Consider the following 18,876-nt stretch of genomic DNA (forward strand, 5'->3'; position numbering starts at 1 on the left):
CATCCATAGCCACCTGATAAAGTTCTTTGACAATAATAACGTTCTATATGAAGAACAACATGGCTTCAGAAAGAAGAGATCATGCAAGAACCAATTTAAAATCATACTCCATGATCTGGCAGCCAGTCTAAACAGCAAATAGCTGATAGATGTGATCCTACTTGACTTAAGCAAAGCCTTTGATAAAGTCCCTCATAAGCGCCTGGCAGCCAAGCTTCATCAGTATGGTGTCCAAGGCAAGACCCTTGAGTGGATAAACAGCTTTTTAGATTGAAGAAACTAACAAATTATGCTAGAAGGTCAGTCATCTTCATCAGCCTCCATCACTTCATGCGTTCCACAAGGAATTGTCATGGGTCCCCTGCTGTTCTTGATCTACATCAACGACTTGCCATTGAGTGTCAATTCCTAAGTTAGCCATTTTGCCAGTGACTGCTTGCTGTACAGAATAATCAACTTGGACCAGGATACAGAACCATTACAAGCAGATCTAGACTGCCTACAACAATGAGAAAATGACTGGCAAATGGTGTTCAATCCTGACAAATGTGAGGTTATCCAAAGGACCAACAAGATATGGATTGTCTCAGCCATATATTCCATCCATGGTCAAAAACTGATAATGACATCCAAGGCCAAATATTTGGGAGTCACCATTGATAGCATGTTATCAAGGCACAACCACATTGACTCATTGACAAAGAAGGCTAACAGCACCATAGCATTGCTTCGTAGTAACCTGTCCCCATGCCCTGAACAGGTAAAATCTCCATGGCATAAATCTTAATATGTCCACAGTTGGATAATGTGTCGACTTGCCAAACTTGAAATAGTACAATGAAGGGTTTACTATTGGTTATCATTGATGAACCAGCAGTTTCTCCACCTTGCTCCAACATTTGTGATGGGAAGAGCTTCATATCCAATGAAAACAAGCAAAAGCTATTATAATATGCTTAATTGTACACTAGCTAGTAGACATGCCAGCAACACCACACCTCCACCAGTCAGGAGTTTACACTAGAGGACATTCATTCAGATTTCTCATCCCCTTCACCAGAGTCAATGCATACAAGGATTCCTCCTTCCCATCAGGAAACTGCCTATGGAACTCCCTACAATCCAACCTAGTCAACACCAATTATATCGATGCGTTCAGAGCAGGGGTTGGTGCAGGGATCACTTAGCTTCAAACCAGGGTAATTTTTAACCTGTTTTTAGCTGCACTTGGACCTCCTAGTACATATACATAGTTCACATTGTGTGTGTGTTCCAGAGAAACCCAGCACATTACTGGAAGAAGATTACTTCTAACAAACTGCATAGACCCAGATCTACATGGGTATTTATACCTGTGCATTTCCAGTTTACAAGGAAGCTTTCAGAAAACATGGTCATTCCTACACCATATAAAAATATAGTTATTTTTTCAAATGTATGTAATCTACTGGTAGTTTTCTTAGAAATAAGTACTAAAAGTAAGCAAAATTTATAAAGTTACTAAACACACTATGGTTGATGACAATGTACTTTGTATTAATTTTTCAACTTTGTTTTTATATCTGTTGCTCCACTTACAATCTCACCTATAATACAGTGAATTAGGATCTATGATGCAAGACAATCCTTATTGTAATTTTTAATTTGAAACACACAATTTCAGGTTGTAAATACATTGAACACCAGTTACTTCACACTTGATACATAAAAAAATGTACACATTATACATACATGTAAGTTACAAATGAGAATACTATCGGAACTGGTATTTTTTATGATTTATTACCACTTCAAGGAAATACCATGAATTGTGTGTTGATTGTCAGATGATCTATTTCAGTGTCATTTGTACTGTAAATTTTTACAGCATTTTTTCATCACCTACATTGATGGTAAACATTAGTCCTCACCTCAAAACTTCTTGAGCTTTTCCAAAAGTACAAGATTTGTCAAAACAGTGAGGTGACAGCGTGGTATACAAACATAGAAATACTGTTTAAAATTAGTCCTTCCTCATTAAACTTGATAATTATGACTTTAAAATACGAGGTTCTTTTGTGGGAAATAAATCTTTTCCAGCAAGATCCTTGACATTCATAGTACCGTGTCTTGTCATACTTCCATGGCAACTATACTGTGCATTACAGTGAAATGCGTGGGCCCAGTCCAATTCACACGCTTTTACAGATCACTTACATCTCACCTCTGTGGGCTTGAATCTCAGCTTGTCCAGTATTTACATGTGAGAAAGCTTGCACTTTATATTTGAGGAAATCTCTTGGAGGAATTGGGCTAAAATTTTAATTTTATATATATATATATATATATATATATATATATATATATATATATATAACGTCAGTTTGAAGAAAACAAACGTCGTGGCACAGGATGCAGACTCCCCTCCCTCCATCACCATCGATGGGTACAACTTGGAAGTTGTTGAGAACTTCACATACTTCGGGTCCACCATCTCCAGCTCAATCTCCATTGATGCTGAGGTGAATGGCAGGATTGCCAAGGCAACAGCAGTGATGGCCAGACTGAGCCAGAGGGTCTAGAACAACCTAACCTCACAGAGAAGACCAAATTGCGTGTCTACCAAGCCTGCATGCTCAGCTCACTCCTCTACAGCAGCGAAACATGGACCACCTATGCAAGGAAACTCAACAGCTTCCACCTGAGATACCTGCAGCGCATTCTGCACCTCCAGTGGCAGGACAAAGTACACAACACAGAGGTTCTGTAATTCGCCAAGATGAACAACATGTTCTCAATTCTCAGCGAGAGGCACCTTCACTGGCTAAGCCATGTCAAGAGAATGGACTCAAGCCGCATTCCCAAGGACCTATTATACATAGAGTTAGCAGAAGGTGCACGACCGACTGGACGACCACATCTGCGCTGCAAAGATGTTTGCAAGAAGGATATGAAGACAGACAACATCAGTGTCAACAACTGGGAAAGCTGTGCTAACGACTGTTCCACATGGCGCCTAGCTGTCAGAGAGGGCATTCAAAAAGATGAGGAAGACAGGAACGTAAAGTAAGCTGAAAAGAGAGCTGGAAAGAAGGAGAAACAACTTACTCTGGAGCTTCATCATTGTCTTCCGTAGATGGATTGATGCCAAGAGAAGATAGATAGATATATATATATATATATATATATATATATATATATATATATATATATATATAAAACTTCTATAAAACAAACATCTGAAAAATGTATAAATAAGTACTTACTTTGGGTAAACTAGTAGTAAATTGCTATGTTTTTTGCTGCATATTTAAATTTTGATCATACAGTATGCCCTTATTATAACACTGTCCAAGACTGACTCATAATGATGTACATTATACATATAGTGTTCACTCATTATAATGCTATACAAGGGACTAATAGAGTATACTGCCTTATAGTGAATCTGCCTTATAATGAAGTACATGATGATTATTGTATTCCCTCATTATATCTGTTTCTAAGGTAGTCATAGAGTATACGCCTTATGGTGAGATCACCTTGTAATGAAGCACATTACACATACAGTACTCATTATAACACCTCATTATAACACTGCCCATGGGGACCATATAGTGCACTGCTTTACAGTGGATGAGCTTATAAGAAAGTGCACATTACATATCATTCTAATACTGAATAATGAAATGGGATGCATAACTGTACGTGCTTTATAACCTTGTTATAATGATGGGCCTTATAGTGCTGGAGTGCTGTGCTTCTCAAGCTATTGTACAATAAATGAAAACATATACAAGCAGCTTTTATTTCTCTACATAATAGGAACTGCCGTATTTACCACATATGTTCGGACATGAAAAAGTAATTATTTTTTTTGTGTCCAAGAACATGTGGTGAAAATTTTTAAACCTACATCATGTGTCCCAAGACTTAGGAAATGAAATAAATTGTCTTCAATTTGAGCCCCCGCCGCAACCAGCCCCACCACATGTTACAATAAAATAGAAAAATAAAATGCTTATTTGATAATAAAATGAAAGAAACTAACCTTATACTATTATCATTTATTCACCTTTTGGTCATCATTAGTGTTTTATTAAAGAAATAATATATCCACAAACTCCATATCAGTAGCACATGCATCCATAGTGTTATCGCTTGTCAGACAACACAACAAATTGGTCATAGATGTGATTATTGAAAAACGAATCATGTTTGGTTGTCCTCAGAGGTTTGAATGTCATGAGAATGAAAACTGGATCCTGCAAAATCACATATGAATGAGAGAAAGAGAGAGAATTATCAACCCTATTGCTCGAAAGCACCTGCCATTTATGCGTGACATGGTGTAAGGTACAAAATAACCAAGAGTGTATTATTTCCAGGGTAACAATATGACAATATCTTGCAAACTAAAATCATTATTAGAAATACATTCATTGAGTACAAATGACAGTCTTTTTGATTCCATGGATTACAGAAAGTATAATTAAAGAAAGTTAATGCTGTGTATACTATTTACACTGATGAACTCAAAACCCATTTGTGTCAATTATGACTACAGATGGCATATAAATGAAAGCCCAGGTGTTGAATAAACACACTTTGTAACAGCCATAAATTCATTGTTTGAACTTACCAGTAGGATATCGAATACAAAGTTAATTTATTAGAAAGCAAGCCGACCCTGGAAGCATACTTTGGATTCCTTTTAGTGGGAAGATTTTTTTATAACTATACATGTGTATACAAAGTTGGCTGACATGGGGAAACCAACTTTGATTTCTTTTTACCGCTTTTCACTGGGATTTTGAAAATAAATAGAAACAGTGGAACACTTTGAAACGATAACTTCTCACACATTTACACAAAAAGTGATTCCTCGCAGTCATTGTTATCGCATACATAGCATATATAAAGGGGAATAAAAATAAAACAAAATAAACCACATTATAGATCTCCGCTATTATGGATAAGTTTGTAGTGCGATAGTCAAGTAGTGAAAAGGCCTTGCCTCATGCATGGAAAGAAAATGCGTTGCCTAAAGCTTCACCTTAGAGGCCCGTAGGTTGACCAAAAGAGCGTGCTAGGGAGGAGGAGTGTGATGTAAAATAAAATGAACCAGCTGCAGAAAGACACAAAATTGGAGACCCCAGTCAGGAGAGATGATGCCTACGAAAATGATGATGTCAGGCGAGGGCACTACAAGCGTTTTACATTAAAGCAAAAATAGGAAGTTGTAAATTTCTCCAAATTGCAATAAATTCGAGTAACAGCAAGACATTTCAAACTCCCCAAATCAACCATTACAGTTCGGTCAAAAATAGATTTTTCTCAGCAGCTGAATGAATGGGGACATTTAGCAATTAGTGGGACACAAGTATCATATGGCAATGAGTTAGATGGAAAAATTGCAAAGTGGGTTCTCATCCAACGTGATCTGCTGATCCCAGTTAGTGTGGACACTATATGTGCTTATGCCAAGGAATTTCTGTCAAGTCAGCGTCCAGAAATTGAGTTTCAAGCCTGTAGGAACTGGGCAGCAGGTTTTTTAAACGACACAGCCTCATGCTTTGTTCACAGACATGGATGGTCCAGTGTCTCCCAGAAGATTTGGAGGAGAAAATAAAATTATTCCACGAATTATTAAAGGCAAGAAGAAAAGAAGACAATTTCGAAGACAAGATGATAATTAACATGGATGAAACTCCTACATACTGTGATCTCATTCTCGGATGAACTGTCGAAAAGAAAAGTGTTAAAAGTGTGAGAATTCACACAACTGATGCGGATAAAAAGCATCTAACCTTTGTACTTGCAGTTTCTGCAACAGGAGATGTGTTGCCGCCAATGATCATTTTTCGTGGTGTGAGGGAGCTAAAAGATATTCAGGCACCAAAAGGATAGATCGTACGTGTGCAGGAGAAGGGTTGGGTTGATGAGGAGCTGATGCTGCAGTGGATTAAAGAGATATATCTCAAGTATACGGGAAAGGAACGATCTCTTTTATTGATGGATTCATTCTGGGTGCATATTACAGATGCTGTAAAACAGACTTTGAGAAGGGGTAACACGGTGCCTGCAGATACTCTGGGTGGTGTACCTCCAAGCTACAACCACTAGACGTCAGTGTAAATAAACCAGTCCGACATGAGGAAAAGCTGGACAAATTTTGTTCGTAAAGCAACAGAGGGCCTTTCCAAAGAAAATAAAAACACGTCTCGTATTAAGAGTGCAGATAAACAAACAGTTGTGGACTGGATTGTGAAAGTTTTGGGACAAGCCAGATCTGATCTGAAAATCATTTAAAGTTTGTGGTATTGACAATAACTTGAACGGATGTGAGGACAGTATCATAAGAGATACTGGATGTGATGGCAGCAACAGTGAAGAGGAAAAATTTGATGGATTTGAGCCTGAGGAGGTTGAGTGGGCAATTAAGAATGTGGACAGATTGAAGGATTTAAATTAAATATATTAGCGGCATTCAAATTTGTTCAGCTGTACTTGGATTATGTCAATAAAAAATGTTCGGTTTCGGAGTTAGTATGTTTATCAATCATTCTGTACTATCACTATATACTGGTATCTGTCTTTCTTTCTCTCTCTCTCTCCCTGTAAATACATTTTTACGTAATTACAGTGAATATTTTATACTGTGCTCTTCGGTAGTAACTTTGCCAAAATAAGTCATGTAACGAGCACGAATGGCAAATCAAACTTGACAGTTAATTCAAAAAAACTTTGTTGAAGCTTAAATTAGAATAGAAAAAGTTGAACTCGTTCTCATATACACAAATGATTCATTCTTACCTGAGCTTTTGTTCTTAGCAAATTTGCATCTAGGAAGAAAAATGTACATAACACTCACAGCATTTTCTTTTTTAAAGTTTTCTTTAATAAAAGTTACGTTTTAGTGTATTTTCTGACATGTAATTTTCAGATTATTTAAAAGGTGTCCCACAACTTACAACTCGAAAAAAAATGATGTGCCTTAGAACATACAGTGCACAAAAAAATTACTTTTAAATAAACAAATACTGTGTCCCAACATAAATGCTAAATATGGTACTATATATATAAATATAAACTACTTTATGTTTTTAAAAAAAGAAACTGCTGTATGTGTTAATAGATAGGAACTACTGTATGTGTTTATAAATAGGAACTACTGTATACATATATAGGAACTACTGTATGTATACATAAATATTAACTACTGTATGTGCACATAAATACTAACTGCTGTATTTGTATATAAATAGTAACTACTGTATGTGTGCATATATAGTAACTACTGTATGTATAAATAAATAGTAACTACTGTATGTGTGCATAGATAGTAACTACTGTATTTGCATATATGGTAACTACTGTATGTGTGCATAAATAGTAACTACTGTATGTGTGCATATATAATAACTACTGTATGTGTGCATAAATAGTAACTACTGTATGTGTGCATAAATAGTAACTACTGTATGTATAAATAAATAGGAACTACTGTATGTGTGCATAGATAGTAACTACTGTATTTGCATATATGGTAACTACTGTATGTGTGCATAAATAGTAACTACTGTATGTGTGCATATATAATAACTACTGTATGTGTGCATAAATAGTAACTACTGTATGTGTGCATAAATAGTAACTACTGTATGTATAAATAAATAGGAACTACTGTATGTGTGCATATATAGTAACTACTGTATGTGTGCATATATAGTAGCTACTGTATGTGTGCATAAATAGTAACTACTGTATGTATAAATAAATAGGAACTACTGTATGTGTTTTCACAGTGGAACATTTTTAGAGCACATAAAATAGTTTGCAACCACAACATGAAATCACTTTTATTTATGCAATAAAACAAAACCAGCTCTTGTATACAAGTACTTTGAAAGACTTTCCAGAATTCAGTATCATGCATGTCACATATATGTGAACCTCCTGGATGGAATGGTTTTTCTCCCAAGATGAGGGGCATTTCCTGTCCCTCACATCACTCAATGAAATATTTCATGTCCACAGAATCCTAATTGTAAAATGTGATTTTTTTTCCATTGCCTTCATACCTTGTTTCCAGTGTAGTATATTTATGGTAATACTACATGTGATCACAAGACTGAACTGGCTGATGCAGTGCAGGATGTATTAGTTGGTTAGTTGCTAATATCAAGCAGCATAAAACAATTAACATGCTTCTGATTCTGTCTGCAGGGTTGGTTGGCTTCACTGTTTGAAGATTGTTGACACGGATTATATTAATCAGAAGTATTAATGAGTTTAAATGATTATTGTTTGATTACAAAAAGGGTTCATCTGGTTTTGGTTTTAAAATGTTTTAAGATGTCTAAGCATGCTTGATCTCCAAAATGCCAGAATCTATGCAACCAAAATATCACATGAAATTCTGTGATGTCTGGAAATGAAAATTTCACTGCTTGGAACAAAATAAGGCACAAATATGCATCCTGCCTTTACCATAAAGCCGATTTTAAAATCTGCTATGGTATCAAGAATGATATGACATGTAGCACATTAAACCTATTAAATGTGACAACAAATATTCCATCACTGAAATCCAAGTTGGCAGAATCTGCATTAAATGTCATTAAAAATATACAGATCGAGACATTGTTTGCTAACATTATAGATAACATAGTCTCACATTTAGCAGTAGAAGATGCTGACTGCTCTGGTGACCTAGTGGTTAGAGCGTCTGCCTTGAATGCAGGAGGTCATGTGTTCAAACCACGGCCAAGTCATACCAAAGACTTATAAAAATGGTACTAACAGGTGCCTCGCTTGGCACTCAGCATTTACAGGTTAGTGTTAGGACTGGTCGGCCTGGTGTCAGGATAATGTGACTAGGTGGGACATGATGCTACATGTCTCCGGCATAATGCCCCAGTGCTAAACATCGCTCAAAACTGCCACACTGCAGACATTGTAGCAATATGACTGAAAAATTCTTAAGACTGGGTTAAAAATCCAAATAATACACATACATTAGCAGTTCTAGACAGAATAATGTTCCCTGTCTCAGAAATGGTACAAAAGTTCTCATAGAAATGGACAAAAACTACTTTGGGTCCTCATTTGGACAAGAAGACCATTGCTACAATGAAAAATTTGTCATTTTCTGTGAAAATCCTCCAAATTGTGAAGTCAAAACTCGTGACCAAATTTTGGGACTCTCCCAATTTATCCCAAGCTGGCTTCTCTGTTCTGTCAAATGTATGATTTCAGTGTCTTTATATATATTAAGTAAAATGCATAATTACTAGGGGTGAAATGATACACATATACCTCAAATCGATTCAGTTCACGATACACAGCCTGCGATACAATACATATTGATAAACATACGAACTTGATGGCCTTTCCAACTTTAGAAGGTAGGTGGCACCCTGTCATGTATGTTGACATTCTATTCCTATTTCCAGTATGCAGACTACAGATAGACATATATTTATCATATATTTATATGCAAACTACAGATAGACATATTTTTATCATGTATTTTTATGCAGTTCTCATTGATGAGTAGATAACAGTACTTTCAAACAGACTACCTGTTGGTTTCAGTGAGTTTTATCCAACATTTTAGGCCATTTAATGATGGCTTCTTGACTCCCTTTGTTTTGTACAACATCAATGTTTTGAAAACATATTATCAATTTTGTATCTCAGATACACTTGGAAGAAAGACATTACAACATTTTCTTCACACAAAAAAGGAAATAATGCAGTTTTCTCGTGCAAAGAAATTCTCATCTAAAACAAATCAGGCATGGGAAAGGTTAAATACCAACAGAATCTGTCACATTTTATTTCCTGCCAGGAATCAGACATTTTGGGTTTTCTAGGTAGCTCGTATTTTAAACACACGTTTGTAAAATTTTCTTCATGAATAGTTCAAACTATGCCATAACTTTTATCCCTGGGCACACTGTCCTAATAAAATTTAATTTCATGATCATTCATGTCGTGCTTGAAGAACCACGATGTGGAACAGTTGCTACCCGAGAAACAGATGTCGTAACAAGAACAGTTAAATAAAAATTGTATACTTTGCCAAGCACATTTTCATATGTGGGACTTTCAACAAATTTGCGTGAATTCTCACATTTCACTGTTCTCCAAGTGCACGAATTCATACAAATTTTGCATGATTCGAGCAATGGAACACCCAGACAGCATCTCCGCTAAAGTACTTGACATATCTAATGACTTTCCCCACAAAGTCTCTCTGTTGCTCTGTCAATACTTCTTGTTGGTCATGCAGAGAATAAGCTACATTGATTTCTGATTGGTGGTTATTGTTTAACATGGAGCGAAACAAGCAATGACCACAAATAAGAATTCAGTGTAACATATGTCAACATACTGGTAGCATAGCTTTCAAACTGACCAAAGGAGTCAAGATAACAATTCAGAGTAAAAACATCAAGTGAAAGTGGTTATTAAATGATGAGTAAAGTACTTCTTTAAAGATGTGGAACACATTTGGAATGTATTTTTGGGTTAAGATAATTAGCATGGCATGGGGGGGGGGCAGATCACGAACTGTGTCGCTTTGTGTTAAATTTTAGATGGCAAATGTGTATTCTCAAATAATCTTTTTTGTTTTGACTAATAAACATGAGTGCCTGTGACTGCAAATGCTGTTTCAGATGGATTATAATTTTACAGAATGACAAAGCAACTAATAATAATTATTCATGAATGCTGATGACTAAAATAACATGCATACTGTAAGTATCGTTTTGTATTGATTCTCCGTGTCTTGTATTGATATGTGTATTGTTTCAGCAAAAGTATTGATGAATCGTTTCACCCCATATAATTACATAATTAAAATGAAAGTGCATCTGCTTTACTTTTCAGACTTCCAATGCCTTTAAAACCATGGAGCTGTATCCAGTTGGAAAAAGATTTCCTGTCTGTGTCACTAATGTTGAGCTGCCTGACACTGTAAGTTGCTTAGTTCTTTGTCTATAAGACATGCAGAAATTTAGGTGAGCACCCCTGTTCATCATGGAAGAATAAATAAACTGTGGCCGATTTTTAAGGAAAACACTATAAGCACATGATAGCCTCTTCAGATCAGTAAATTAGTAATTTATTTTGGAAATTTTTCAGCTTTTCCATATAACAGAGTAAACCATAATGTGAATTAAGTTTTCTGTAGAGTAAAATGTTTGTGGGTTTAATGGTAAACCACAAAATAAAAGGATCCAACAGTGATTCATCTATGTAAAAATGGGACTCCTTCCAAAATCTGTGAAACTAAGTACTGCTAAAATTAATATTCATGACCAAAAAATTAACAGACAGTTAAATTCTGCTTCAGTATTAGATTGTTCTCATCCGAAAATATTTTGCCACCCATAACAAAATATTAGTTGAACAACATGACAGTAGTCTGACTTCAGGTGGAATGTTTTATTAGCGCCAGAATAGGTATTGTACAGATGTATCTTGCTTGCATAGTAGGAATGAATTACCTCAGATTTCTTTTGCTTTTTGGACTGTTAAGGGCCACTTAGGATATCAAGACTGACCTTGTATCAACTAAATGTTCAGTCAGATTAAATCTATCACATGTTCACAGGTAATGTTGAATCAATGGCAGATTGAAAATTATTGGCTAATATAGAAATATTGCTCTGTCATATTTATAGTCATGCTTTGTAATATTGGAACACAATTTACCAAGTAATTCATCGACTCACAAAAAGAAACCATTTTTGCCGGTATGTGTCCCAGACAAGTTGTACCAAAGCCAGTACAGGATTGAAATAGTCAATGAATGCATAATCTGCCTCATTATTTTTATGACAGGGAAATGAACCATACATGTATGTCTGATACATTTTTATTTACATCTATGCCCAAAGAGTTCGTTGTAGTTCCAAATTAGGATGATTTCCTAGGAAAATACTGTATAGGAAATGCATTGCATGTTGCAAGAAATTTTGCAATTGATAACTGCCCAAGATATCATGGCAGGTGAATTGTGTAGCAGTGTCTCAGGAATGAAAGGTGTTCACACCAGAGGTTTGAACAAATTTTGAACTCTTGTCAGGCATTTATTCCATCAGGAGGATGTAGCAGTGGTAATCAATCCCAATAGCATTACTTTTTTTCCACCCCAACCCCCACCTCACTCTGACATCTTACCTCAGAAAGTTCTGTCTCTTATTAAAGTTTTGTGGTCTTGATTTGTATAGGGATTATTTGTTTTCTTTCCTCGATCTTTTTTATTTATTGGGAATCCCCCTTGACCCATAAAATCAAATGGTCTGCTCCAAAACCTGGTTGAGGCAGGGAACAATAAGACAGCAATAGTTTGCCTACATTGTACTGTTTACAGAAAATCCTGAGGCAACCATATATTCAGAGTTAAATCTCATCAGAACATTGGATGGAGCGAGAATAAAAATGGAGATTCTGTCGCAGTTGAACTCTCTCTCTGCTGAAAAGGTGTATGGTGTGAAAAATAACAGGGAAAAAAAAAGCAGCTGTCTCATATTTTTAAAAATTTAGATGAAATTGTCACGACTGTACCTGAAATCTCAAATACATTAGCCAAAATGCTCTCAAGACCTCAGAATTGTTCTGAAAACGTCCACTGTGCCAGAAAGCTGAAAGAATAGGTTCCTTTAAATTTTAAATCTGCTGACAATGAAGCCTACAGTAAAGCTTTGACCCTCAGAAAACTAGAAGAACTCACAACACATCAGAAGGACCAGATAATTGGCACTATCAACTTTTGAACACTTGCCTTTTAACAGCACTCAATACACTACTAAATATTTGTAGTAAAATTTGGGAAAACGGGGAACTTTGCGCAGTTTTTGCAAGATGCAACAGTGATTGCAGTCTCTAAACACGGAGACAGACCATACAAACCCTTCCAACTTTTGTCCTATTTCTCCTTTGAATACAGTTATGATCGCATTAACATTAGGAAAAAAGTCAGCAACCACTCAGATCCAGCAGTCATGGAAAGATTTGACAGTCCACATAGATGAAGAGAAGAAACTCTTCATAACTCTTCCCCATACTTCCCCTCACCACCACTAGGTAGCTATGGTTGCAGAGCATTGGCTAGACCTATTGTCATAGTGACCTGCTTGTACTTCACCACTGATTCCGTTTTCATATGTAGCTCATTTCTGTGACACTGTTGTATGTACAGTCCTAAAACTGTTAAGATGTATTTTTCCACTATAGAGATTTATTGATTCTGTTCGTACATGTATGATTTTTCCTTTCTTTCTAAATTTGGCAAAACTAAAGAGAGTTAAAGAACCAGATTCATTCTCACCATAATTGACAATGTTGGAGTAACAGTAGTTCACATCTCTGACTAGCATCGAAATTACGGTTTATATAATGATATGATATTTCCATAAACCTTTGTTTGACATCATTACTTGATTTTTCACTGTCGAATAATAAAATATTTGATCAGGAACAGTGTGTAATAAAAACTAAGACTTCATTTCTCCATTTTGCTTTTGTAATATAGGTGTACTTCCAACATGAGAAGCAACATTCAGCGGAAGACCTTTCAGTGGAAGAGATACAAAAGGTGGAAAAAATCGAGGGATATTTGGAGAAGCTGGAACAGTTGGCCAGAGACCTGAATCAAAAAGCCCCCACATTTCCTGCCCTGCCCATTCCTTCAACAGGTAATTTGCCAAAATCAGGGTAGTTATGTAATTCTCAGTATAATCCAGTTTTTATTGTGAGACTGCCTGTTCCTGCATTAAGTCACTATCTTTACATGTCACTAGCTTTGCTTACAGCCTTTAAGGTACAATGGAATAAATGACCTGCACAATCAACTTCAGCAAATGTTTAAAAAAAGCAGACATGGAGACAGATATGGAAAATATTGCAGATGATTGTATTCTCATGTGAGAAGCATAGGCCAGACCTAGAGTCACAGTGACATGCTTGAACTGCAGTACTGATTATGTTTTCACATTTAGATTCATTTTTGTGATACAGTTTATATACAGTCCTGAAACTATCAAGGAGGGTACTATTCACACAGGCAAAAGTAGGTCATATTGATCTATGTTTAATGCTGCTGTGATTATGTTTTTGCATTTTGTTCTGGGTTTTTTGTCTTTTGTATGCACAGTCATGAAACCTAATGGATACATTCATCCTGGAGGATACTAATTACCAGTCACAAATCAGCCACAGTGACCTACTTTTCAAACTTAAGTTATTATAGTATTTTTCAGTTTGAGACTGTTTTGTCATGTCTGGATGATAAGTGAGACATATGGATCACTTTCTTATGGTGTAATTGTTGTCATCAACCTTAAGTGTTTAAATTTAGCTCAGTATATTAATGGATGTGTTAGACTTGGATGACCATACCCCCCTAGGTAGAGTAGATCACAATGACCTACTTTTCACAAAGTTAGTAAAGGAAAAGTTTTGCATTGACTTCATTTCCATCTCTCTGTTATATTTTGGTTTTGAAACTCAATGGGAACATTCATTTTAGAGTGTAATACTCATCATGAGAAAAGTAGGTCACAATATCCTACTTTTCCCAATATTAGGTCACAATATCCTCCTTTTCCCAATATTATGTTTTTCTCTGACCCTGTTGTACGTATTCATTTTGGAAAGTATTACTCACTACAGGTAAATGTATGTCACTGACCCACATATCACATAGGTGACTTTGAAAGGTTTTTAGATGATGCCACAGTTGATCAGGCAAGACATAGAATTATTATTTATAAATCCTCATCAATTTGTCTGAACTAAAACTTTACTTTGTTGTCATCTTCTGCCATTTTATTCCCCACTCATATGACAGTTGGATTATGAGGGCTTGGTGATTTAAAGGACTATGTTAATTTTACTTTATAGTCATATAATCCACTAACAGATAAATATCATAGGGATCATTTCAGCTACATCATCATATGCTTGACTACCATAAAGAGTTCAGGTGGATATCCCTGTGATGTCATACACGTGCCAATTTCATGATATCACATGACCAAATTGTAGTAGAATGCTTTTAAAAATTGCTGTTTAAGCTAGAATTTGTATAATCAGTAAGTCGATTTCAACCAAGTTTGGCATGTTGTTTTATACTGTTGAGACTTTGAATGAGCATGATTTCGATGGTAGAAGTTTCTCCAGATTTGGAACTTCAGCCAAATTTAGTATGTACCTTTATACATTGCTCCCTCAATGACTCACTCACAACATCGACTGCATTCGAAGTGATGGTGCGAGTTATCAAGGGAACTATAGAAAGGTAATAAAAGGATGGAAATTGATTGAGAGAGATGTATGTGGGCGGTGGTGAGGGTGGCAGGTTACATTGTTGAATAATTATTTTATTATTGTTTTGAAATTAAATTTGAATAAATTATCTTCATAATGGTATAGTTTTACTATATCAAAGAGATCATTAAATTTATGATTCTACACGATTCCGTTACTCATAGCATGTGTACTGCTAAATACATTACTTTCACTGCTTTTGTGTTGATTTGGATACATTATATGTTTATTATCTGTTCAAAATTAAATGAGATTTCTTTCTTTGAAAAGACCAACATTCATTTTGAGAAACAATTTGAGAGTCCAAATTTGTGTTGCTTTCAATTTTTTATATTCAGCAGATAGAATTATTGATCAATAAATAGATTTAGTTACAGTTGAATGCAAAAAAACAAAAAATTAATTCACAGAGGTTAATAATTACCAAACATGAATTTAATGGGTCTAAAAACTTTTTCAACAAATCAAAATGAGAGCATGATGGTATTTGCAATTTGTAACACACTTGACAAGACCGCTCTGGTGGTCTAGTGGTTAGAGGTTCAATACCTGGCCGAGTCATACCAAAGACTGGTACTAACAGCTGCCTCGCTTGGCGCTCAGCATTAAGAGGTTAGTGTTAGGACTGATCGGCCTGGTATCAGGATAATATGACTGGGTGGGACATTATACTACATGTCTTTGACATGATGCCACAGTACTAGGCATCACTATAAACTGCCACACTGCAGACATCGTAGTGATATGACTGAAAAATTGATAAAACTACATTAAAAATCCAAATCACACACACACACACACACACACACACACACACACACACACACACACACACATGACAAATATCACTTCAGATTTCAAGGTCTGATTAACTGAGCATATCTCTCCAGACAATAAACTTTTATGCTGAGTTGGCACTGGAATCTCCATGGTTTGCTATGAATCTTAGTCATTATCTGTACTTTCTGACATTTTCTCTGTCTTGAGAATTGTTCTAGAGGTAGAATCTGCCTTATAATGAAGTACATGATGATTATTGTATTCCCTCATTATATCTGTTTCTAAGGTAGTCATAGAGTATACGCCTTATGGTGAGATCACCTTGTAATGAAGCACATTACACATACAGTACTCATTATAACACCTCATTATAACACTGCCCATGGGGACCATATAGTGCACTGCTTTACAGTGGATGAGCTTATAAGAAAGTGCACATTACATATCATTCTAATACTGAATAATGAAATGGGATGCATAACTGTACGTGCTTTATAACCTTGTTATAATGATGGGCCTTATAGTGCTGGAGTGCTGTGCTTCTCAAGCTATTGTACAATAAATGAAAACATATACAAGCAGCTTTTATTTCTCTACATAATAGGAACTGCCGTATTTACCACATATGTTCGGACATGAAAAAGTAATTATTTTTTTTGTGTCCAAGAACATGTGGTGAAAATTTTTAAACCTACATCATGTGTCCCAAGACTTAGGAAATGAAATAAATTGTCTTCAATTTGAGCCCCCGCCGCAACCAGCCCCACCACATGTTACAATAAAATAGAAAAATAAAATGCTTATTTGATAATAAAATGAAAGAAACTAACCTTATACTATTATCATTTATTCACCTTTTGGTCATCATTAGTGTTTTATTAAAGAAATAATATATCCACAAACTCCATATCAGTAGCACATGCATCCATAGTGTTATCGCTTGTCAGACAACACAACAAATTGGTCATAGATGTGATTATTGAAAAACGAATCATGTTTGGTTGTCCTCAGAGGTTTGAATGTCATGAGAATGAAAACTGGATCCTGCAAAATCACATATGAATGAGAGAAAGAGAGAGAATTATCAACCCTATTGCTCGAAAGCACCTGCCATTTATGCGTGACATGGTGTAAGGTACAAAATAACCAAGAGTGTATTATTTCCAGGGTAACAATATGACAATATCTTGCAAACTAAAATCATTATTAGAAATACATTCATTGAGTACAAATGACAGTCTTTTTGATTCCATGGATTACAGAAAGTATAATTAAAGAAAGTTAATGCTGTGTATACTATTTACACTGATGAACTCAAAACCCATTTGTGTCAATTATGACTACAGATGGCATATAAATGAAAGCCCAGGTGTTGAATAAACACACTTTGTAACAGCCATAAATTCATTGTTTGAACTTACCAGTAGGATATCGAATACAAAGTTAATTTATTAGAAAGCAAGCCGACCCTGGAAGCATACTTTGGATTCCTTTTAGTGGGAAGATTTTTTTATAACTATACATGTGTATACAAAGTTGGCTGACATGGGGAAACCAACTTTGATTTCTTTTTACCGCTTTTCACTGGGATTTTGAAAATAAATAGAAACAGTGGAACACTTTGAAACGATAACTTCTCACACATTTACACAAAAAGTGATTCCTCGCAGTCATTGTTATCGCATACATAGCATATATAAAGGGGAATAAAAATAAAACAAAATAAACCACATTATAGATCTCCGCTATTATGGATAAGTTTGTAGTGCGATAGTCAAGTAGTGAAAAGGCCTTGCCTCATGCATGGAAAGAAAATGCGTTGCCTAAAGCTTCACCTTAGAGGCCCGTAGGTTGACCAAAAGAGCGTGCTAGGGAGGAGGAGTGTGATGTAAAATAAAATGAACCAGCTGCAGAAAGACACAAAATTGGAGACCCCAGTCAGGAGAGATGATGCCTACGAAAATGATGATGTCAGGCGAGGGCACTACAAGCGTTTTACATTAAAGCAAAAATAGGAAGTTGTAAATTTCTCCAAATTGCAATAAATTCGAGTAACAGCAAGACATTTCAAACTCCCCAAATCAACCATTACAGTTCGGTCAAAAATAGATTTTTCTCAGCAGCTGAATGAATGGGGACATTTAGCAATTATGTATGCATTATCATATAATTCTGTGTCATTTGCAGTCCATGCTCATTTCATTTGAACCGATCATCAGAATTAACATCATGCAAGTAATCCCAAAATTTCATATCCTTGAGCCAACATTCAAGTGTCAACTCTGCAATTTTGAGTTCACTTCAAACTTTCGATCTCACTTCACCATTATGAACCCTGTCTATGACACAAAGCTTTTCATTTGCTGTGTACTCTTAAAATTCAAGATAATCCTGCATAAGTTTTACGTGTGTGTTTGTGTGTGTGTGAATGTATTTAATTTATGTGTAACAAAACAACAGGGGCCTTGAGTGGCCGAGTGGTCTAAAGTGCTCACCAAAATGGATCATTGCCATCTCACCTCTATCTGCATAGGTTTGAGTCTCGGGCTCGGTCAGTGTGGTATGTGAGAAAGCTTGCCAGTAACTTCTCATGGGTTGGTGACTTGTACTATAATCTAGTTTATTTAGTTTTAACTTGCCACACAGTGAATAAGCTAAATTTACAACCAATCTAAAAAATATACTTTATGAAAGATAGTGGAAACATGTTTGTGTATATTAATGTATCAAAACAGAATCTGAAATTATGTTTAAAACATTCCTGTGCAG

General features: G+C 35.7%; 1 protein-coding gene across 1 annotated transcript in view; it reads left to right on the forward strand.

The window, feature by feature from the left end:
- Window positions 1–18,876, forward strand: part of LOC149786253 (RING finger protein 17-like) — a 200,178-nt gene that overhangs the window by 164,697 nt on the left and 16,605 nt on the right. Inside the window, exons 38-39 of the mRNA XM_089976633.1 lie at window positions 10,882–10,968; window positions 13,532–13,694. Of these exons, the coding sequence (XP_089832759.1) occupies window positions 10,882–10,968; window positions 13,532–13,694 (250 nt within the window). The remainder of the gene's footprint in view (window positions 1–10,881; window positions 10,969–13,531; window positions 13,695–18,876) is intronic.

Source organism: Sinohyriopsis cumingii, chromosome 12, assembly GCF_028554795.1.
Source record: "Sinohyriopsis cumingii isolate HCF-2022 chromosome 12, ASM2855479v2, whole genome shotgun sequence".
NCBI lineage: Eukaryota > Metazoa > Mollusca > Bivalvia > Unionida > Unionidae > Sinohyriopsis > Sinohyriopsis cumingii.